At 33.9% G+C, this 24,952-nt stretch overlaps 1 protein-coding gene across 1 annotated transcript; it reads left to right on the forward strand.

The window, feature by feature from the left end:
- The first annotated feature begins 9,153 nt into the window (after positions 1-9,153).
- LOC117135020 (cofilin/actin-depolymerizing factor homolog) lies at positions 9,154-14,466 on the forward strand. The gene is made up of 4 exons (XM_033294819.1): positions 9,154-9,259; positions 11,660-11,850; positions 12,817-12,922; positions 14,168-14,466. The coding sequence occupies exons 1-4, from the start codon at positions 9,257-9,259 to the stop codon at positions 14,312-14,314; spliced, it is 447 nt and encodes a 148-aa protein (XP_033150710.1). The 5' UTR covers positions 9,154-9,256; the 3' UTR covers positions 14,315-14,466.
- The last annotated feature ends 10,486 nt before the right edge of the window (positions 14,467-24,952 follow it).

Raw genomic sequence — 24,952 nt, forward strand, 5'->3', positions numbered from 1 at the left:
AAGTTTTGCAAATGTATGTAACAGGGAGAAGGTATATATATATATATATAAATATATATAAAGAAGGTATATATATATATATATATTCTTGATGAGCAAGTGTCTATGAGTGTCTATTTCTCAGCAACTATAAGAGCTAGACCAACCAAATTTTGAATGTAGGTGCTCCTAAACCCAGGACATATCGCTTTTATTTAACTTTTTTTAAATTTATTAAAAATTATTGAACACATGAAAGTGTTGTTGCCACCCTTGCGCAGTCGACACAAGGCAACAAAAAACACATGAAATTATTGTGGCTATGCTAGGCCAGTCGAGACAAGAAAAAAAAACGTATATGTATATTACACACGCATTTCCTATACTCAAGAGCAATTACAAAAACAAATGAGCATACAGAGTATAGGGCTTGAATGCTTCTGCTTTAAAGTCTGAGTTGATGTGTGTACCTATTAATGTGATCAGGTGTGTATACATATATATTATAAGTTAACACATGGTCAGCGCTCCCGCGACCATTGCCCGCTTAAGGGCATGGTCAGCGTTCTCACGACCATAGTGCACATGCCGTTGCGCAACATTGTAGCAACGACATCCAATGTGCAACATGATCCGTTTGCCCTGTGAACAGTTTTAGGGACTGGGGCTAGTCTACATTTCAGAATTCATTATACTTAGCTTTCACTCTGATTATGAATAAACGAGAACAGAACTGAAATAATAATTTATATAGATACATTGCACATATCACTACAGTAAGTAAGCGAGAATCAAGCCAACCGATCGTTAATGATCAGCGACTCAATCGTTATCCATCTGGCTGAGTATTTCGAGTATTTGAAGAATAAGATCTCATACTTCGCAAACAGTACACGACAGCGAAAAGTTCAAAACAAGGCAAGTAGTCGAAGTTACCGCCGGCATTTTATGCGTGTATGTGTCAATATACCGTTGTTTTATAGAACTCCGGGAAAAATATAAATTTTACAAGTCTAGAGTGCAGTCAGAGATGTAGTGTATGCAATTTCATCGCATTGATCTCCAGCTCCACCGTCTCAGAGCGCCGAGTGCATTTAGCAAGCATTGTACAAGCATAAGCATACTTGCAATGGCCTGAAATAGTTTCTCTAACTACCGCAAGAGCAACTACATCGTTAGCAACACTTGCTCCACACTATGTGTCATCGACGGCAACAAAAGTCCTCTATGAATCAAAACAAATGTAACCAAACCAATTCTACGACCCCTGCGTCGCCGGAACAACAAAAAGCAAACAACGTAAGTGCTGGCCCGATCGTGCAGACTGGAATGGATCGTTACATTCAATTAAATGAAAGCAAAGCCCTTTAATGCCGAAAGCAAAAATGTCCCGTAGCAATTCCAGCGCAGCATCTTCATGTGAAACGTTTAACATCACCAATAAGTTTGAAATTCTAGTAGACAACTCTGACGATCTGCCGGCCGAAGGTGTTAAAAGTAAGCCAAAGCCACCTCTGATATATAAACGGTGCCCATGTGAACAAAATTATAGAACTTATTGGAAAGGACAACTTTCACATAATTTCCCTTGTACGGGGTAATATTCATTTAACAAAAATTCAAATGAAGTCGGTAGACAGCTAGAGATGATGCTTAAAAAGACATTAAAATTAAATTTTTTACCTACCAACTATAAAGCAGAAAGGGCTTACAAATGGTACTAAATATAGTCATATGTAAGACCTACAAGACAAATTTAAAGGTAAAACAGTCTTCAACATCTTAATCAAGGATAGGAAGCTTCAAGCGCTTCTTAAGGTTGAACTCGAATCAGACAACAACTCTCTTAAGAAAAATGAAGTGCATAAACGCAACGGCCCTGTACAATATATGAATTGTCAAGAATTTCACATAGTGTACAAAACATTTTTGGTACCAACCTCCATATGGAAATGCTGTAGACATCAGTGTGACATTTGATAATTAGAGGTTAATTTGTTGGAATAATGCGTCATTAGACGACCGAAGATTACAAGTAATCAGTGCAATATATAGTCAGAATGTGCAAATCCAATGCCAGAGGAACGTGGCGAAAGCAATGTTCATTGTATGTCGTATGTCATTGCATTGCATTGGAATGCTAATGCTGCGCAGGTTGCAAAGTAAAATTGCCTGTTTTGACTCATCCACCTGAGCCACAGTATTCGGTTCTTTATGAAAATACAAGCCAATCAAAACCAGTTTCTCAAATTTCTCACGCTCAAAAATATTAGGGATGCTTTCTAACTGCGTCATTTGGCGCCGAGGTTTTTTAATTATAAGGTAAATTCGTCTCTCTATTATCAAAATTATCTACTCGCATTGCTTCCCAAAATTCAGATTCACGAGCGAATTTACCATCCAGCGGAATCTTTATTGCCACTACCAAACAAAGATCATAAATTCCTTCAGATCTATTTCGTTGGTTTTTTGGCAGTTAAACTAAATCAGTATTGTGCAATTTTCACTGCAACAAAACGTGAATTTATAGAACAATTGCAAAATCTTCTGTATGGGCGTAATCAATTTGTCCAGATAGTTTAAAAACGCATTGCATGCAATGCATTCTGACGACCACTAAATCATTATCAGAGCTGACAAAAGACCTGATGGGAGCTTGAAAAAACATTTCAATGAAGTCGCAGTTGTGATTGTTGATGAGAACGTGGAATCACGCGATATTGTTCTTAAGCGTCGGGATGATGGCTACTTTAAGCGAATTTAGGACTTATCGGTCATATGATGCGCTTCAATACCCGTTGATATTTGTCGTGGAAAAGATATAATATAAAGGTGGTCAACCCAAAGAAAGGTTTGCTTACAAGTCATTATTTTTTTTATTCTACAAATAAGTTCAAGTTCATCTTTCAGGAGAAAAACGAAAAAGATCAGCGCGATGAATTTTTATGCGTATCGTTTGATGATTCGACTAAATGTTGACAATCTGTTGAGATACTGCCGGTTTTTCAGCAGTATTATGCTGACATATACGTCAAAGTAGAAACAAATCATATGAATTACATTCGTTTTAATAAGTCGATGTTACGATCAAACGAGTACAAAGTTTTATTATTACTATGCGGTTATATGAAGTCATTAAATTGAGGCGAGACAAAGTTCGCCGGGTCCATAGTTTTCCATAAGTTTGAGAACATGGACTATTCCTATCATGCTGAATACTTTCTGTGTAGAGCTACAGACAAGATTGGAAAACTGTTCTTGTCCTTCGCCATAATAGCGAGTACTGCGTACTTTGTTACAAACCTTGAGAACTAGTTCACACAATTTGAATTGGCTAACCCAGAACTACTAGACAAAATCATCCGAACACTGGAAATTCCACTACAAATAGAAAACAATCCTCTCTTACCTCGAAATACAGCTCGGAAATATGCTCCCAAAATATGCTCAACCAAAATTTCACAGCTGTCTGCTCACTGAAATAACAGGAAAATATTGTACAGACTCGCTCACTCTCTGAACAGAACACTTCTAACTTGTTTCTCTCGTGTTTTCGGTTTTATGTTAATCGGTGAGCGAACACACGAAGCGCTCTTGCGACAACAGTTTGAAAGGGATATTTTTGCTCGGCGCTCTTCAACTGAGCCTCGGAAAGTGAGCAAAAACGATTTGCGTTCAAGCACAGTGTGTTTTCTGTTGTTGCTTCATTAATGCTTTGTTGTTGCTTTATTTCACGATAGGCAAAGCGTTAAAGGGTGATAAAGATAGAAATGGTCACTTGCTGGGACGTTAATGCGTAGGAATATATGTACATATCAGAGAACGGCATGAAATGTATGTGAAAAATGTATGTGAAAGACGCAAAATAAGGACTGCCTGTACTGGCAGTCGCGCTGACGCGACAGCAGGTATGTGATTCTATGCGTCACTGTGCAATAGTAAAATGCTAAAAAAAAAAAAATAACTGATAAAAAATGAAATCAGTCGAAGTTCTCTGAGCCCTACAATATTCACTACTGAAGTGCAAAATACAATTTTACTCGTGATTTCTGTGGCACCTCTATATTACAAAAATAAAATCCAAACATCAAAAGTATGCCAATGTATGTATGCCCGAATTATTGCCATTTATTGTACGTGCCATTTATTTTAAGCTCCAAGCTTTACGACCAATGAAATCTAGAAGATACGACACAATTAAGTTTGTTTTGATGTGTGATAGATTTGAAATTTGGGACAGTTTTACTAAAAAACATTGGTACATTGATTGGATGAAGATTTTATTTTAATTATCCAAAAGTCTAAAATAGCTTTTGATAAATTGAAAAGCAGGCAATCTAAAGAATGATTTAGCATTACTAGCTTTTTAACAGAAAGAAAGAGTTACTAACATAGGACTAATTAATGGAAAATACCATTCGAGATTAAGGATTAATGAGTATCATTATTTAATTAATACAAGTATCGTTTACTAGTTGAATAGGAATTTGTTGAGATGCAGATCTCATTCGAATTCTATTTCGTCATAAAAATTGTTTACTCTCGATGACTAACAAAAGTCAGCAGACTTTTGCTCCTTTATTTGGTAAATAATTTATTCGTGATATTAAATAATTTTAAAATATTTGCGAGCTTCATTAATTGAAAATGTTGTATGATTTTAATAATATTTCGATTGTACCGACTATACCAATTTAAGACTGGATAATGACAATATATATTATTTATTCTACTCAACAACCTGTTGCACTACATAAACTCAATAGAAACCTTTGACAGAATTTCTTGCGCATTTAGGATTACTTTAGAAAACCAAGCTCGGAATCCTGAAATAAAGTGCAAAAGACCTTTAAACTACAAACTTTGTCAGAAACTAAAGGCTGATTAGAGTTCGTAGCACGTCAGTTTTTATATACATATACATATATCAAAAATGATTAAAACTCTATTTTCACATTGTAAAAGTCTTTATTTGCACGTCTGCGAAAGAGGTTGCTGTAATAAAATACATCAATTTGATGTAATTCTTTACTATTCTCGTGTGGCCAAGACTTGATCTTATACCCAGTTTCTTGCTGAATTCGGTGGACATATCTAACATTTGAAACCTTTCTACTAAAGTTTGTTTTGTTTATTGGAACTCTACATACATATATTATAATGACTGAGCTTAACATAATTAGCGTAGTTTGCATATCGAGTCAGCAAACTCACATTGTCTACATTGAAAATTAAGTAACCAGTACTACATATTACTAATCTATTGTGAAGTATCTAATGATATATGTTAATGATTACTATTACTTAAAATCAAAAAGAATCTTTGAAAAAATTTGTTGAAAATAAATGGGGTTTCTCTTAATATCTTAAACAGTAAAAAAATAATTTAAAATAATAGATTATTTCTGATTTTAAGTAATAATAATTTTTTACTAAAATTATTCAGAAATAATTTGATTTTGATTTTTTTTTCTTATTTTACATTATTTTCACTATTTAAGTTATTAAGTGAAAAACAAATTATTTTCAACAAATTATTCTCAAACATATCGATACAGTTTTGCTGATTGAATTCTAGTTCGGAAAGCATGGTGATACGCATAAATGACAAATTACAAATGAAAAATTACAGGCTGCAGAAAAAATAATATTTGATGAGGTTTAATGCGAATATAATGTTAATCATATATTCAAAAAAATATGTCATATTTATACATTTTTTTACTTTAAGTGTTTTACACCACGTTCGAGACATCACATCATGGAAATACTCTAAATGTTTAATTCAAAATTAAAATTACTTCTAATTACTAAAAATGTGTATCAGAAATGTTCAGCAAATGTGTAATCTGAAGATCAATTATGCGTATTATTTTAATTGATTGTGGATTGTACCCCTACACTAATCATTTTGTACAAAACTCGATTTTTGGCAACACCGAAGTAGTCGATAACACTCCTGATTGTTCAATCACATAATGTATGTACATATATGTATATGTACATAAATATACATACAAATGTTACGGATCGTAATGATACTGATAAAATGTAAATTGGATGATCATATCATGGATATCTTTTCTCTAATCAGCTAAGTATTATAAGCCGACAATTGTCCAATATCTTAATATTGTATGACAAGAAAACATGATGTAATTTTTTTAACGAAAGTTATAAGCAAGCATAAGGATGAAGTGATTGTTAAGCTGGTAACTAACAGACTGATGTAATTTTAGATGGATGTATACATTTATAGTATACATTGTATATGGATTTGTGTTCTTATGAGTATTGTTTGCTTGGACGACATTTAATTTACTGCATTGAGTATTATTAATCATATACTATATGATAATTGTGGTACACTATTAATCAGTTAAATTTTTTCATATATCGATTTATATGTACACATTAGGGATGCATGTGTATGTACATGTATATATACTTGCTGCTGTACAAAAATGTAAGCATTTGTATAATTTATAGGAACTCGAATGTTCATGAAATTTTATTTAAAAAAGTAATACTATTGTATGCATGCATACATATATTTATACATGTATATTCGTATTCATATTTATATTGCACACTTTCAATTTCAGCCGGCAACGTTTAGATCAGATCTTGGTTTTTCTTTTAAATAGTAAGTTCAGAAAACTTCGTACATATGTACGTATGTATACACTCGAAAAATATTTACATTTAAATAATATAGCTTAGGCTTCAATTCGTACTTTTATCATTCATTCAATAATTAACTTCAAAACTTAATATAGAAACCCGCGTAGTAATTACAACTTGTTATTAAGCTTCCAAGCCACAATAAAAATATCTTTATATATCCACTGTCAATTCTTTGATTACTATATTGCGTATCGATACTCTATTGAAATCGAATACTTTTCACCTATTATGATTTTTAGTCTCATATGTGTTATCCAGGGCTACCAGCCTGAGCTGTATCTGAATACTTTTTAATAATTTTTGGCATTTATCTAATATCATCGATTTTGGTTTAATTTTGGTGGAAGCTGGCAATTTTTAGGGATGCCACAGAAAATGGGTTGACACAGAACTTAAAACCAACCTCATATCTACCCAAAATCATATACGAGATAATTTTAGGTGATACAGAGCCCTGTTGGATATGAATTTAAAATCTTCATCACTTGCGCCGGAGATTTCTGTATTATATATATAATTTTAGAAAAGTCAATAAATTTCTAAATTCATGATTTTCAATCAGTTGATTTAATTTTTTTACTTTCCTAATAAAAGTAGTCGTAGCTTATATGATACCATAAATACAGATTAGAAGATTCAGCTTGCAGAGAAGGCTTTGCTTATTGTGTACTTAATTCAAATTAATATTTTAGTGTGTTCCAACTTTTGATGCGCTCGCTTTAAGCTTGAACGCTTCTATTTCTCAATTAAATTATATGATATTATATATAATATATATTATGTTTGAATTCTGCTTGTTGTCAGGCGCTGTAAATTATTTGTCAAATTTACTTCATGTAATTTTTTGGCAGCTGCTTTCTGATCCAACAGGAGTAATTTGTATTTTTTTTTTAAACTTATTTATACTAATAATTGAAACATTCTATTCACAAGCCAAAATAAAAGTTGAATCAGCGGATTATATTATTTTCGGCTCTATGAAATATACAATATTATTTTTATATTGAAGAATCTTCTTTGAAAACAATAGTAAAATATGCAATTCATTTGAGGTAATTTTTTTGTATGTATGTTAGCAACTCTTATATGCGTTTACTCAGACTAAATACACTAAAAAAGAAATCACATGACCCTAATTTATATAAATTTAAAATCTACTTAAGGCAAAATCTTCCGAGATTTCTGTGCCACCCCTGGTACATATCAGAGTTCACCAATTATGCTCAATAGTATATCTGAGAGCGGTCTGCTATAATAATATAATACATACACACAAGTCTCTATTTTAGCGGTGAGGTAGCTAACGCTGTTTATGACTGCGCTCAGCATTTGTGTATCTATTCTCGCGTTATCTGCCGCCGTTTTCTGTATATTTCAACAAATTTTGTTAGCACAGAAAAAATTAAACTTATCAATTTCTACTCTGTTATGCCTTGAAAGACATTGTATTGCATTTACAGAGCCCTATTTAATAATTGTTTGTTAATTTAATAATTTTTAACTTAATCAATTATACTCCTAATTCAGAGAATTTATATTTCTTGTCAGAATTATATAAATATGTTTATGATAGGAAAACACCATGTTATCATTATACAGAATATAGCTAATATGGTATTTTCGTAACATAAAACATTTACATAATTCCAATCCGCATCAATTTGGCTTTGGTTGTGGCTTTGTGAAAAACTAGGAAGAAAAACATTTTATGTTTGCGGTGGCTGTGTTTGAACGACTAACTCTTCGCGCCCGTGCCGAAGAATTTATTCCCTGCTGCAAATGGCTTAAAGCACGGGGATAAATGTATACTGACTGTGCTTCAGAAATCGGCATGATCCTTAAAATGACAATGTGTACCAATATTGTGGTCCTCTCACACAGAATCGAAATTGTGGCTGCAGCTTACTAGTACTTTTCTTGTGTGTTCGCGTATGTGCCTTGTGCGTTGTGTGTGTGCACACATTTTGTGTTGTGGGTGCCCATATATACCTTTTCCCTTGTCTTCTGTGTGTGCGTAAGGTCTCGCGCTTGTCTTTTTTGGTGCTACCATTGTACTAAATAAGTTCAACCCTTGCCGTTCTCTGCTCTGCACTTCATGACCCATCATGACCTTAGAAAATGTTCACAACCTATGTTATTCTGACGGTGCCAGTTTGAAAAAAATTGTAGCAAAATATTGAAAAAAAAATGTACCTTTCAGTTTATAATGTATCGATCCATCAAAATATTTCCTTTAAAAACTTTTTGAAATAATATTTTTATGAGAATTGGTTTCGCGCGTAAAATTTGTTGTATGTTACAATACATTTTGGAGCATTCATTTCTTTCAGTTTTTGAAAGTTTAAGGTTGTAATAGCCAAAAATGTTTTTGTTCCTTTCTCAGCGTTTACCTTTTTGAAATATTGGTATCGAAATATTTTACCCGATAAATTTCGATAAAAGAGGCATCTCTTAAGCTATGCAGATGAACTAACACCTAAAGTGAGTTTGGTTGTTCATTTGGTGTCTGAAGACTGAAAAGTATTTGTATTTTAGCGTACATCAGAATTTTATTGGTTGTTCCAAATTTTTCGAAAATAACTATTAAAAAATGGTGAGTTTTAATTAGATTCCTTAAAATAGAAATTATGTAAATATAGGCGTAAAAAATATTTACATATATATTCATGCACATTGAACATAATTATGTATACTTACGATGATTCATAAAAGAATCTTATGTACATATTCAAACTGTAAGCATACCGACTATGTGTATTTTGTATATGTACACATGCACACTTACCAATGTGTATGTATTAATGTTCTTTCTAAAAAAAAAATTTATATATATACATGCATATGTATATACATCCATATGTTTATAATTGTGTTCATACTTGAGACTTGATTATAATTCAAAATACATTCATACTCGGGTACATACGTATATATATATATACATATATACGTTTAAATAATTGTACGTACTTACAATAGCAACAATAATTTATTGTAATTTTGTATGTAAATTTCGATACAAAACTTAATATGAGTTATACATAATACAATCTATCCCACAGAAATGAATTATGCATGCATTCATAAGATTTTATGCACATATACGAATACGAATGTATGTACATATGTATATACACACAATGGTATATACCAAAGGCTTTTTGGTTATTATTTTATGTATGTAATATACATATGTATTTAAATATATTTATGTATACACTACACTATATGTACATACTTAATTATATTGCCCATATACATACATATACAAATGTGTTATAATTATTCACCAAATTATACATATGTATTTCAAATGAGTGTGCTTTGTATTCGGATATACATATGTATGTATGTGTGGATGTACATATTACAGCTGACGTATGCCAATACTCACACCAACATATATGTATGTACATGTATATGTAAAAAACAGTCGGGAAGCTGACATATTCAAACATACATATGTACAAACTATAAACGTACATGTATGCATGCGCATGTATATATATACATTTATGTATACTGTGAGAAATTCTAAATATTTTATATATATATATATATATATAAAACTATGTGTGGGTGAGCATGGGTTTTTTTTGTATACATACATATGTATATGTATATTTTTGCCGTAAAACTATTTTAAGTTTGCAAACATGGATGTATGCCGGCATGTCTAGAGTTGTCAAATATACGTATAGTTGGCGATATTTTGCAACTATCGAGCAACTATAAAAATAAAAAAATGGTACACCTTTGTTTGGCAGACAAAAAGTGATTCACATATTTTTTCGTTCTCTTTTTAATTTTATTCTAGAACATAAAAATAATGTCTGACGGGAATTGGTCAATACTTAGAAATTTCACAAATCTATATTTCTACAGCCTTATCAATAAAAATTAATTATTTTGAGTTAGCAAAATCAATAAATTGTGTCAGTGACTGGGGCCCCTAAGCACTTTGATGCGGGGCTCTTACAATATAAAGCCTATGCAAATTCATTTGCATTGATATTTTGTATACAATTCCACAAGGCCTCTCCCTCCATTATGTTTTGCAGAACTGCTATTATGTACATCTAAGAATGCAATCGTGATTATACGAAAAATACTGATTCTTTCCGCTGTTCAAATGCAGTCTATTGTATAATTAAGCTACGTCAAAAATGGCTAGAATTACAAGACTTTTTTAGGCAACTGAAGTTGATTTCCTGAGTTTTGCTATTCCAAATTCAATAACGGAACAGCATTTCACGTGTGGTTTCTGTGGCACCCCTATAAAAGATAAAAAAAAAACAAGTGGACAGGTTAAAGTTTGTGCGCGCGCACCACATTTAAATCACTTTGACAGGGTTTTTCGCAACAAACCACACGCATTGCACTCACAAACACCAGACACAACGCTAAGCGTCTCAGCTCGTTTTCGCTGTCGCGTCAAGCAGCGACGCCGCCGCTGGTCGGGCATGCGACGTTTGTATGGCGCCTGTCAGCACGATAGCACCCCGCTAGTCTATATCTGAAAATTGCCAATGTTAAATATTCCCTAGCTGCTTTATCCAAGTCGTTCTGAACTTGTAACAATCGGATCGAAACAATGTCTAGGCAATTTGTGATTTATTTCAGATTTTTAAAGATTTTTTTTTACTGGCTTCTAAATAGTTTTTATTTTGATTTGCTCGATCTACGAATAGCTGTAAACACTACAATTTGGAGTCTCTAGTTCTTATAGTCTTGAAATTCTTGTTGCTCACACAGACATACAAACAGAATGTCTCAATCGACTCAGTTTAAATTGCTGCTTAGCAAAATTTATACTTTATTTACCCTCCTCCTTCTCCCTGTTACATACATTTGAGCAACTTCATAATACCCTTTTTCCATTTTTTACAAAAATGTCAAAGTGTATAAAAACAGAAGCTTAAAAATCAAAAACTGTTAAAATCAATTAAAACTGAAAATTAAAATATTTTGTTTTTAATGTATTTACTTTCAGGCTTCTGGAGTTACTGTTTCGGATGTATGCAAGACAACATATGAGGAAATAAAGAAGGACAAAAAACACCGCTATGTTATTTTTTACATTCGCGACGAAAAGCAAATTGATGTTGAAACCGTTGGCGATCGCAACAGTGAATACGACCAGTTTCTAGAAGATATTCAAAAGTGTGGTCCGGGAGAGTGCCGGTAGGAAAAGTACTTCTCTTAAATAAAACAAGATTGCTATTTCATTAAGTATATTATATGCGACTTATTTGCGTACGCATGTTATTTAATGTTGTGGAAAGCATATTTTTTATGATTATTAGAGATATTAAATAATAGTTTACAAATCTATAAAATACTCTTTAAAGAACAGTTGGACAAAAAAAAAATTTTTTTTTAGAATACATATGAACATAAGTATTAAATTTATTGAGCTTCAAAATTATAGTTATGAAGCAATGAAACTATAAGAAATAATATTAGATCCGATGGCAAAAAATTTCGTTTATCGTTCAATATTTCAAGCTCTTATTTCCAGGTGTGGAAATACTGTACTGTACTGTGCCAGTACACATCGAACATTTTATAAATGTTTTATAACAAAAAATATAATACTGCAAAAAGTAAAGATATTACAATATGAGAGGTCACAGTAATAGCATTCTTATTATGCATAATTAATAAAAGAGTGGCACAATGCCAGGCCCTGAAAATGCAATACAACTCGTATATTATGTAATGCAAAAAGTAAAGATAATATCTTTAATTTTTACATTATTATATTTTTTGTTATAAAACATTTATAAAATGTTCTATATCCTACCAGCTTAATGTAATTAAATAATTGCTTTCTGTTTTTAATTTTTATTCCCTTGGAATTATGAACAGACCTTTTTAAAAATATCAATTCTTGATCAGCAAGACAAACTGAGTCGATATAGCCATATCGGTCTCTCTGTTATTCTCTCTAATTCTATTTTTTTAATTCCTCCCACTTAAATATATATATGTTATGTACACAAAGTAACATTTAAGCAGGTGCAGGTAAAACCCGAAGCTTGTTAGAGAGTTTGAGTAATTAACTTATCATTGTATACATATTTAGATGTAAATTTTAACCAAAGCAATTGTTATAATTTAATCTTGAAATTCTTTTATATATTTTAGGTATGGCTTGTTTGACTTTGAATACATGCATCAATGCCAGGGCACATCTGAGAGCTCTAAGAAGCAAAAACTGTTCCTTATGTCTTGGTGTCCCGACACTGCTAAGGTATAAATATGTACTTTTTTTAAAATATGCTTATGTGTTTAGTCACTTCAGGCCACTGTTAAATTCTTTAGCCGGATAACATACATCGTATTTTGTGGTTTAATATACTTTATAAGTATGGAAACTTTTTAAGCTAAACAGTATTTCTGTAAATGTATTTCAACAACAAATGCTACTACAGTTGCATGAATTTTTCAACATTCATTCGTCAATTCGTACCTTACTACTAGGCTCGAAATAGATGGAATCGAAAAAAATAAGACAAAAAGCCATTCATATATATTCGCAAACCTATTGAATTCGTGACATTCCATTGTTGAGAGAACATTTTAATTTGCCTGGGTTTTCCAGTTGTATTTTCGAAACCGGAAGGCATTATTCGAAGTTTGTTTTTCTTAAAATATATATTTAATTTATTCAAAAAAATATATATATATATATTTATAAGAAGAAACCTTTTTTTTTTGCATTTTATTCAGCTTTTTTTTTTTAGTTTCATTCAGTATAATAAAATTAGCAATACGCAATAGTTTTTTAATGTTATTATCACCGTGGCTTTATTAGAATTGATATAATCAAAACTTCTGTTAAAATCAGTAAATTCAAAGTTTAACAATTATGTGAATTCTTTTATGGTCCATACCAGAGAACGGCATGGGTGCACGCACCACTAAAAACATAACGCGTACACCATGGTAGTACTGCCACACACAAGCGAAATTGTGGATCAGACCACAATGCAATTACTTGTGCGTATAAAAAATGATTTCAGCAGAGCATTTTGTGCGCAGGCAATTCTTACCCGAAGCAAAACACAAGAAAAGGGTCAAAATATTTCTGCGTGCTTCTGTTTCGCTACCTGCTGTCGCGTCGGCGTCGCTGCCAATGCAGACAGAGCGAGACAGCAAGCGATATTGTTTCTCGCTTATTTATATGCCAGCCGATCGACCTCGCGCACATTTCCTTTGCGCTTGCTTCGTTGTGGGTAAAAACACAACGGACCTTTTCTCGGATCTCTCCAGGTGTTTTGTGCGCTGATTGTGCGCCGCACAAGCAATTTTTTGTTGTGTCGCTTAATTTTTTCTGCGTAGTACTGGGCGTGTAGTATCGCACTTGATTTTTGTGTGTGCTACCATTGTGCTTAAAAAGTGCCACAATTGCCGTTCTCTGGTCTATACTTAATAAATAAATTATATAAATAAATAATAAATATTTTATACTTAAACAATTTTGTTTATTTTGCAGGTAAAGAAGAAGATGCTGTATTCTAGCTCTTTTGATGCTCTTAAAAAATCATTGGTAGGAGTTCAAAAGTATATACAAGCTACCGATTTGTCAGAAGCTTCCCGTGAAGCTGTGGAAGAAAAGCTTCGAGCAACTGATCGTCAATAAACCGCAAAATCATGTTTCTGTGCAATGCATTTAATATGAAAAAGCGTGCATGAAAAACCATGGTTTTTGTATCCGGTCAAAGTCGCCAATTTGTAAGAACATTTTCTACATAATTTGTATTTTCAGTATAAATAAAGAAAATTAATTTAAAATACTTTAGGTCTTCCATTAAGCTAAATATTAAAATTGCGTTGAAGGAATTATCTGTAGTTGAATCACACCTGTTGTTTGGTTATGCAATACATAGAAATTTGGCGTCAAGCCTTGAACGGCTGATCAAGCACTAAACAAGTTCATGAGCACGTTCTACGTGCCTCCCGAAATCTAGTGATTTTGGCACATGATTGTAAAACCTCTGAAACACAACCATATACACACTTGCAGATATTTCGTAAATAAAACAAGTGAAGGCGCAACCAACATTTTGACTAAGGAATCGCAGCAAACACATACATACATACGTCAAAGCTCGTTTTCGTTGGCGGGTCAGCTAGCGCACCCCGCACAGTGGTTCCCTCCATAGGCCAAAATTCAAAAAATTCATGAAAAAAAATTACAAAAAGTAAACAAACTGTCCCTAAAAAGTCCAAACTTTGTAATGGCAAAACGGTTTTTTCTGGAAATCTAACTGGACTTTCTAAATATAGCATTGAAGATGTGAACACGTGTTCATTTTTAGTGCGCAGCTGCACGCAGTGCAATAAGAAGAGTCACTTCAGAAAGTTTATCAATTTGAGTTATTTTGAATGGATTTCACAGTTGAAGGTATTTATTTTATATTCTTAAATGGAAAAAAACTAATTTGTGTTGTAGTTGTTTTAAAATTATTGTTTTAGTTTAACCTATTTTTGTACATTTTGTGTGTGTCTTTATTATGTTTACTTAAAAATTTAGTTGTTTTCCCCTGAGTTTGTGTGTGTCTTAAGGTAATAAGAGAGTTAAAATTAGCTGCAGAAATTTGCAGATGTGTGCATAATCTACAATATACTAACGGCGTCTTTTTTTAAGGTTAAATTTTCCTTGCAAAGCGGTTGCTTTGCCTTGTGCTTTGTCTTTATCTTCGTCTTTCGAGTTTTATGTTCTTATTGGGTTAAAATTATAATTATTAATGCTTTTTTTAATTTGGTTTAAAAAGCCGACTCATATCACGTCTTTACACGATTATACCTTTTCAATCGTTGGTGCATAGGTATCAATGCAGTAAAATATCTGAAGATTGTGGATCATGTGCAAAGCAATATTGAAAATATCGGCTTTGTACCCGAGATGAGCGAGCTTACGAAATGTATTGGATACATATGTAAAAAATATTTCATAATTTTGGATTCAATATAAAAGTAAAAGCAACCATTCTTCAAAATAAATCGGAGTGGTTAAATGCAAAAGAAACTATTTCAATAGAAAGCACCGAGAGTAGATCTCAACAAACGGGTAAAAGTGCCAAGCGTGAACGTCCGAAAGGTCATTTTGGTGAGTCATCCAAAAGAACAAAGCGACGAAGAATTGCTGAGCTGTCAAAAGCTTAAATTAATCAAATGTATACCAAAGCTGACGTCGATAAGGTCATATCACTGCTCATAGAAGCAAACATGAGCAAATATCAATATCTGCTAATACGAAGCTTTATCAATTTCAAAACGTCATACGATTTCTTACCAAGCTACAAGTTTTTGCTAAAAGCGAAGGCACTTAGCTACTCCAACAAAATCAGTGTAGGTGAATCAAAAGCTGAAGTCGAGCTGCAGAGCTTGCTCAATCACACGGCGTCGCGGATTGTACGACTTCAGCGTGATGGTCTTGACAGTCTTGCAGATGATTTTGTTCACCAGCTAGTTTTAATTGGAAATGGGGATTTGACGGCAGCACTGGATATTCAGAATATAAGCAAAAAGTCCTCAATAACGATGAAAGATTCCAGCCTTTTCTGACATCATACGTGCCATTATTAACAACAGCAGATGATCCTAAGCACCGCAAGATAATTTGGAAGGATCCGCGGCCTTCATCAACACGTTACTGCCGACTAGAGGTGCGCGCGTGTCGTGTTTTTGATCGTGTCACTAACACCCACGACTCAACACGACGTGTAAGTGTTGAAATATTGCTTTTAGTGCGTGTTCGTGTTTGATCTTTAAATTTGATCAATATTTGACCGTAGCTTTTCTATTGAAAATATTTAAGTGCTTAAACAATATATTAGAGTTTTTGAAAAATGCAAGTGACCTCAAAATATTGCAAAAGCTGGCTAAAGAAATTTTAAATATCCCTGTAAGTTCTGCTTCAAGCCAACGAGTTTTCTCAACCTCAGGCTTATATTAAATGAGCGCTGCTCTTGAATGCTGAGTGATAACTTAGACATAATTATATTTTTAAATAAAAATATGAAGTAAAATTTGTTTCTTTTTTATTTATATTTAATGTCGTGCGTGTCGGGACGTGCCGTGTTTTGCTAGATTTTGACAGTGCGTGTGAGTGCGTGTTGGCTGTTAGCATTTCGTGTAAGTGTTGTGTCGTGTTAGGAAAAACCGACACGCGCCCATCTCTACTGCCGACCACTGAGATTTCAATTTAAAAAAGAAACTACTCAGCTCTAAATGAAGAGAAATATTTCAAAAACAAAATTCAGCTGTTACAGCCAACAAAATGTTCAATATCTGCAAAACAAATTCAAATTGAACATCGTTTGCAGTTAACCATGGTTGATGGCAAAATTTGTAGTGGCCTGAGCAACATATCATCTTCCAAGTGCTCTATATGTGAAACGAAGCCAACAGAGATGAATAATAAGATGAAAAGTGCTTGACTAAGAAGGTTTATTCATACAGTAGATGTTTTGAATATTTTTTGCATGTCTCATACAGACTAGAATTAAAAAGTTGGCGATTTAGTAGTGCCGAAGGGAAAGATGCCATGCTGTATAAAAAAGCCCGATTGCAAAAAGATGGGTCTATTGGTGGACATACCCAGAAGTGGAGGAAGTGGCACTTCTAATGATGACAATACGGCCAGAGCATTTTTAATAACCCGAAAATGGCAGCCGAAATTACAGGAATCTGCGAACATGTTATAATCCGGTGTGCAACATTGCTGCAATGTATGGCATCTGGTTACAAGACCAACGTAAATAAATTTGGCGAATTTGCATTAGACACTGCCAAAAAGCTTATCAAGTTATATCCTTAGTTCTATCTCCCAGCCTCACTACACAAAGTTTTGGTACATGCTCCAGATGTAATAAGTCATGCAATTTTGCCAATTGGGGAGTTATCTGAAGAAGCTGCAGAATCAAAAAATAAGGACATTAAAATGTTCGGAAGGCAGCACACTCGGAAGATGTCACGCATTGTTACAAATACGGACTTAATAAATAGATTGCTTCTGAGCTCAGATCCATTCCTTAATGGCCAAAGAAAACTCCCATGCTCAAAAAAGTCAGTATTATTAATTTCAGCATATGATCTTTTAGATGGCAGAAATTTATTCGAATAAAATTTAAATGTATATTCATATGTAATTATCAATTTTTAAGTTTTTGAAAATGAAAAAGTTTCAAACCGAAAATCTACCACTTTATTTTTTTTGTAATCACAACCTTTTGTTCTTTTTTTGGGGTGGGGCTATTTAGGGTGGACGTGGAAGTGTGCAAACACTTCAATTTATTTATTTATTTTAATTGTAGCCTAGAATTAAATTCTATGGTACAAAATTGATATTGCCAGAGCAACAAAGGCCTTCAGGCTGATTTATGTTTATAAATTGTTTATTTATATGAATATTATGTGAAATTTGTAATATTTATTGATTGTTTGGGTTGGCCTCTGCGAGGAGTTGGTTTGGAGTGGAAATGTTAAGGGTGGTGCAAATATTTTTTATAGCGTTGCAGCGGCTTAAGAAGTGATGTATTGAAAGTGTAGTTTTGCTGCAGTATGGGCAGACTGGCTCAGGTAGTTGTTTAAGGAGATGTTCGTGTGTTAGATTTGTGTGTGTCGATCTGAATCTGATAGTGAATATTATTGCATCCTTCCTATTTGTCATTGTTGGTATGTTAATTGGCTGTTTATTTGGGTTTATCGTTTTGTATAAATGATTGTAGTTGTTCCAGGCGGCGTTTAAAATTTCTTTTGTGTTACTGTTGACGAGCTTGTTTATATCTTTTTTGTTGTTAGTGTTGTGTTGGAGTAATGGTAGCATATTTAGCTGCTGTATCCGCTTGCTCATTTCCTCTTATACCTGCGTGTCCTGGTGTCCACAGCAGTTTTAACTTTTTGTGGCTTATAGTGATAGTTTCACGTATTTTTTGTATTGTAGGTTCTTGATTGTTGACGTTTTGTATTGCTAGTAGGGTGGAGAGGGAGTCGGTGCATATAATGTGCTTTTCCCGCTTAGCTACGCTTGCCAGCTCAGCCGCTGCTTCTGCCGTGAAGATTAAGGTGTATGTTGGTGTGACGAACATTTTCAATATAATATTTTGTTCGTTAACTACGCTTAAGGCGGTGACGTTTTTTGTTCTTGAGCCGTCTGTGAAGACGAACCGCCATGAGGAGTATTCGCTTCTGATTTTGTTGAAGCTATGTTCATATACTTCATTGGGTGTTGTGTCCTTGTGGTGCTCAGTTAGCGCTAGCATGACAGTTTCTTTTTTGAAGAGCCATGGTGGAAGTTTTTCTTTGTGTTTTTTCTTTGGCAGAATGAGTATGTCAAGTGCTCTTGCTTTATCGATGATGAGTTGCAGACTTGATGTTTTTCGCGTTCTCGTTTTACGTCTGAGTTGGCTTACTAGTGTTTTTTTAAGGATGAGCCGGGTGTGTTGATAATTCTTATTATTTGTCTTCCAATGCTCCATTGGAATCTGGTTGTTAAATCAGCAACTCCAGCTTCTGCAAGCATGTTGTAGATTGGGGTGGTTCTAAATGCACCTAGGGAGAGTCGAATCGAGGCGTGATAGGGGGTGGAGAGTTTTTTTATATTGGATTTGTTTGTTTTACCGTATATGCAGAGGCCATAGTCAATTTTTGATAGTATTATTGATTTTGAAATATTTATGAGTGATGTGGTGTTACACATAAGATTGCTACTGCTTAAAAATTTAAGTATATTTAATTTAAAGCTTAACGATTTAATTAAAGTTTAACATGTTCGTTCCAAGAGTGTTTTGAGTCAAAAACTAATCCTAATATTTTAAGATGTTGTACATTAGGTATACTAGTGTTGTTTATTGTTATTTCTATGTTTGTACAGTTGTGTTTTTTTACATATATGTAAGTGAGATGATTTGTCGCTTGATATTTTTGTTCCAGTAAAATTGCACCATTGATTTATTTTGTCAAATAGATTTTTAACTTTAGTAACATAACCAGGTTTTGGAATGAAAATAAGACAGAGATCATCGGCGTACATTGTATGTGTAAAAAATTTATGTTCGTTAATAATAATGCTTAATTTATTAAATGCTATAAGGAACAAAGTTAACAGATAATGGTGAACCCTGTGGGATGCCATTATAAAGTTGTTTTAACATTTGAAAGAGTGTTGCTTTATTTTAACTTGGAATTTTTCGATTACTTTAGATAGCTGCGTATAAATTCTATTATTTTTGGCCCAAAATTTACCAGTTACGTAGTTGTTGCAAGATGCAGTGCGCACCTACCATTGTCGAAGGATTTATTCCATGTCTATTGACAGTATCGAGATATGGTTTTTTGTAAGAAAGATTTGTTGCATATACATATAGTTATCTAATATTAAAAGAAGGTTCTAATGGTGCATCTGTTTGGTATTGTAAGCGTGCTTTATTGGGGGAGAGCAGATATTTCTTGATTTAGCATCCACATTAATCTTTTAGATATTATTTTTTCTAGCGTTTTGGATATACAGGATAGTAGTGACATTGGATAGCTATTTAAGAGGTGTTTTGGTTTATTGGGCTTGCTAATCGGAATTATTGTGGCTATTTTCCATTGTAGTATTTTATTGTATAAGTCTAAAAGTTTATTGATTGCTATGGCAGGGAGTTTTTTTAATATTTGATAGCTTATGTTGTCGTGTCCGGGAGTGGTGCCTTTTAGGCTATTGAGACTTGATAAAAGTTCAAGTAGCGTAATGGGTGTTTCAATAATTTTAGCTCTGTTTCTTGGGGAGTATGTTATGGGTGGGTGGATATGATGATTGGCTTTGTTTTGTTGAAAGTACGGTGGGAAATTTGAGTCTTTTGAGTATTCTGACCATTGTTTGGCGAATGCGTTGGCTATGTTTGTTGGGTCACAGTCATTGCCTGTCTCTATTTCTATTTCGTGTATGTGCATTTTTTTCCTGACTCCTGTAATGGTATGAACTTTTTCCCATAATGTTTTTGTTGATGTGTTAGGGTTTATGTTCTGGGTGAAATCGGCAAATTTAGTTTTTTTTTTAGCTCTTTTGGCAATGTATTTAAATTTGGCGTTTGCTTTTTTGTATTTCAGCAAGTTTTCTGTGCTTAAATGTGTTCTAAGGTTGTTAAGAAGTTTGATTTTTTTCCTTTTCAGGATTTCTAATTCTGAGCTCCACCAATAGGTTATATTAGGGTTAGTTTTTATTGGGTTAGTTTTTGGTATTGCGTTATTTGCACTTGCCTTAATGACTTTTAAGAATTGTGCTGCTGATTTGTTTGTGATGTGTATTTTGTGTGATAGTTCGTACACATTATTTTGAAATAGTTCCCAATTTGCTGAGTGTAATTTGTATTTATGCGTTCTGTGGGCTGAGTTGGTGAGTATTTTTGGGAATAGCTGTAAGTGTATTGGATAGTGGTCGCTTCCATATACGTCTTCGCAGGTTGACCAGAATGCGTTTAAATTAAGAGGTGGAGAGCAGATGGATACATCTACTTGTGTGAAAGCGTTATGCGTGGAGTGGTGTGTGGCATCTCCTTTGGTTTAAAACTATTAGATTGCTGTTTAGAATGAATGTAATTGTAATGTTTCCTCTTTTATTGTTTAAGGGTGATCCCCAGAGTGAGTGCCAGGCATTGATGTCACCTAGCACTAGTACAGGCTTATTGAAGTTGTTGATAAGGTCGTGCAAGTCCTGTTCAACAAATTTCTCAGTTGGTGTTATGTAAATGCTGTTTATGACATAAGGGGTTTTGGATTGAATTTCAGCAGCCATTGCTAAAATATTTGACTGGCAGTTTACTATTTTATGTTCAATTGATTTGGATATTAGAAGCGCTACTCCTCTGCTAGCTTTGGGGGCTAGTATATTTATATCGTTTTTTTTATAAAGTAAGAATTGGTTTGGTGTGATGTTGTGTCATGGTTAGTGAGATGAGTTTCTTGAAGTGCTAATATTTGTGGTTTGTATTTTTGTATTAGGAGGGAGAGATTATAGTGTTTGTCTTTATATCCATTGATATTCCATTGGATTATATTGAGTGTCATTGGGTAAGTGAGAAGGTTTTTTTTTGTTTTTGATAAGATTTCGTATTGTGTTTAAGTGATCTCTCCTTCTCTTTCTAGCTCCCCACTCAGTCACGCGATACTGCGCTTTTATGCAGAGAACATTGTAGGCGATCGCAAGAAGTGAGGGGAGGGCCAGTAGAGATAGGTAAAGGCTGATTATTATCACAACTCAACATCTTCTCTGCTACTATCTATATGAGAGAGCGTTGAGTTATTTTGGCTTGCTGCTTTGATTAATTTTAGTTCGGCTTTCATTTGTTCGTCGAAGTCTGAGTCGCTATTTGTAATCATGTCTTCGTATGTTGAGTTGTCTGTTATCTTGTTTGAGTGCGTTTTTGTTTTGGTCGAGTTTTTTCCTGTTATTATTTTTTTTATTGTGTTCTGTGCTTGTGAAGTTGTATGGTTTATCTAGTGTGTTTTTGATTTTTGTTTTGTCGTTTGATTTGTTTTGATTATTTGAGGTCGAAGGTAAATTTTCTGTCGCCGTTACTTTTGGTAATTCTGTTGTAGTGGCTGTTTCGGAGTATGTTTTTTTTTTGTGTTTGGTAGTGTTTGTGGTTGTTGTTTGTAATATTTCGTTTTGGCTTCGTACATCGTACATGTTTCTTTAGTTTTTATTTTTAATATTTCCTGAGCATCTTTATATTTTGGACAGTCTCTGCTGCTAGCAGCATGCTCTCCCTTGCAGTTTATACAGAATGTGCGAGTGCACGGAGTCGGTAGGTGGGCTGGAAGGCCGCATGGATCGCAAGTTGTATTTCCTTTGCAGTGTTTGGCTGTGTGTCCAAGAATTTGACAGTTTTTGCATCGCATGGGGTTTGGAACGTAATTCTTTACCCGAGCGAGGTTCCAAGATATTTGAATCTTTGTGTGGGAGGTTCAAGAGGTTAAAAGTTAGCTGTACTACACCGGTCGGAACTGCCCTGCCGGCAATTTGCCTTGTGTATTTATAAACTTCTGCAACGCCTTGCGATTTTAGTTCTTGTGCTATTTCCTCAGTTGGAACTTCGTTAAGGTACGGAGCATAGACTGTACCTTTGCAGTGATTAAGATTGTTGTAATATTGTGTTTTGATTTTGCAAATGCCATGGAGCTCCTTGGCAGCAATAAACTTTTCTGCAATAGTCGGGTTTTCGACAAATATAAGCAGATTTCCATCTCGCATTTGGTTGATTTTCAGTATTTTTGGGCTAATTATTTTAATTGCTCGTTGAACTGCGAAGCATGAGTATGATGAGAGGGGTTTTTCTTTGTCAGTGGCTGACATAACTAAGTATTTTGGATTGGGTAAGTTGGGCGTTGGGAATTCTGGAAAAGCCTCTGATAGAGGTGAAGGTTTTTTCCTTTTGGTTGTGGGGCTATTGCTAAGCATTTCAAAGCTATTTGCCCCTTGGCTATTGTGCCCAGTGGGCATGTTAGTGACTTAAGACTTACTGTTGTTGTTTTTTTGTTTTTGTTTTTTTTTTTTTTTTGGAAGAATCCGAGGTGAAAGAGAATGAGCGCTTGAAAAGTGGATAAGCTTGAGCTGTGCGCTTAAACTGCGATTAACTGCGAAGACACAACCGATCGATTCAACGTTTAGTCGACGACTGAAACACTTCAATATTTTTTAATTATACTTCTAAGTGTGAAAAGAACTTAAAATAAAAATTTCAGCCCGATATGCCAACTAGAAGTATTTATAACCGCACTTCCATATAAGCGAAACCACTGAACCGATCGTTCCTATGGCAGCTATATGAAATAGTGCTCCGATCCGCCGATTTTTAAACAAAAGTTTCAAGTCTCTACCTCAACTAGAAGTATTTTTGGCCCCTTTTCCCATACAACAGGAACCAGTGTGCCCCGGTATCTCTATTAAAAATTGATAAGCGAATAATTATATATCGGTCAAAAACATGACAAAGTTTATGTGTGATTTATTTTAGATTTTTCCAGGTTTTTGTGGGAGTAAACATTCTTTTTATACACTTTGACATTTTTGTAAAAAAAAAAAGGGTCCAATGAAGTTCTCAAATGTAAGTAACAGGGAGAAGGAGGCGTGCAAGACCCATAAAGTAATTAATTTTATCAGCTCAGACGGAGCTGAGTCATTATAGCATGTCCGCGTCTGTATGAGTGGTGTATCTCAGCAACTATAAACTAGGCACAATTTGGTATACAGGTGCTCTATATCAGGACACTACGTTTTATTTTATTTTTTTATTTCCTCCCCCCTCCCCCGCAAATAAAAAAGAATCGATATATAAGGCAGTACGAAAATCTTTAAATCTGAAATAAATCACAAAATTGTCTAGTCATGTTTTGGACCGATTGTGAAAATTTCAGAACGATCGGATAAACAACTTAGGACTTATTTACATTTCAATATAGGCAGCGGGGTGCACGTGCTGACGCGCCATACAAACTACAGCGACGCGTCCGCTGATTTGTGTGTATGTGTTCATGAGTGAATGCGTGTATTTGCTGCGATGCCCTTGTCAAAGTGTAGCTAAAAGTTGGTGGCGCCCAACTTTAATTTGTCCACTTGTTTATTGCGGGGTAGGAGGAAATAAAATAAAAAAAGGAGATTTGCCCCGGGTATAGCACTTACGCACCAAGTTTGGTTGCTCTAGCTTTTATAGTTGCTGAGAAACACGCACTTGACACGCATTTTTTGTCAATTTTCGTTTGCGCATTTAATCGGACTTCTGTGTAACGTACAGTTATATTATAAGTTTTTAAAAATCTACTAAGATGCTTAGAAAATTTGAGATGGATGGTGTGTTACACAGACCCAACATTCGTTGCAAGGATTGGAAAAAATACATCGCTTAATAAATAAATCTGATGGACCTGCTTAGTGATAGAATAAAGTTTCTTGACACCAGTACAGAGAACTCGGAAAAATATGAAGAGTCAATTTTCCCCTTAACTAATTTAATCATAAACATGACGCCGCACATAATCCGACGGTCAGCTAACGATTAATAAAATGTAGTCTTTTAGTGTAAGATTGTAGAATAATGTTAATGTCTTAGCTTTTGCAGTGAACGGACGTGTTTTTTGTTATCTCTGATATAATTAATTGATCTGTGTGTTTTAGTTTGTTCAAACTAGCATATTAATATTGATATTCACGGTGAAAGTGTGCACATTAAGATTGGTAAAAATATTTTATTGTTGAGTTGTTTCAATTGCATAAATATACTAACAATTGTTT

The sequence above is a fragment of the Drosophila busckii genome, unplaced genomic scaffold (assembly GCF_011750605.1).
Source record: "Drosophila busckii strain San Diego stock center, stock number 13000-0081.31 unplaced genomic scaffold, ASM1175060v1 hic_scaffold_40, whole genome shotgun sequence".
Taxonomy (NCBI): Eukaryota; Metazoa; Arthropoda; class Insecta; order Diptera; family Drosophilidae; genus Drosophila; species Drosophila busckii.

Coding starts and splice junctions, on each gene's coding strand:
- LOC117135020 (XM_033294819.1), top strand. Junction 11,851..12,816: donor TGTGGTCCGGGAGAGTGCCG/GTAGGAAAAGTA, acceptor TATATATTTTAG/GTATGGCTTGTTTGACTTTG. Junction 12,923..14,167: donor GGTGTCCCGACACTGCTAAG/GTATAAATATGT, acceptor TTTATTTTGCAG/GTAAAGAAGAAGATGCTGTA.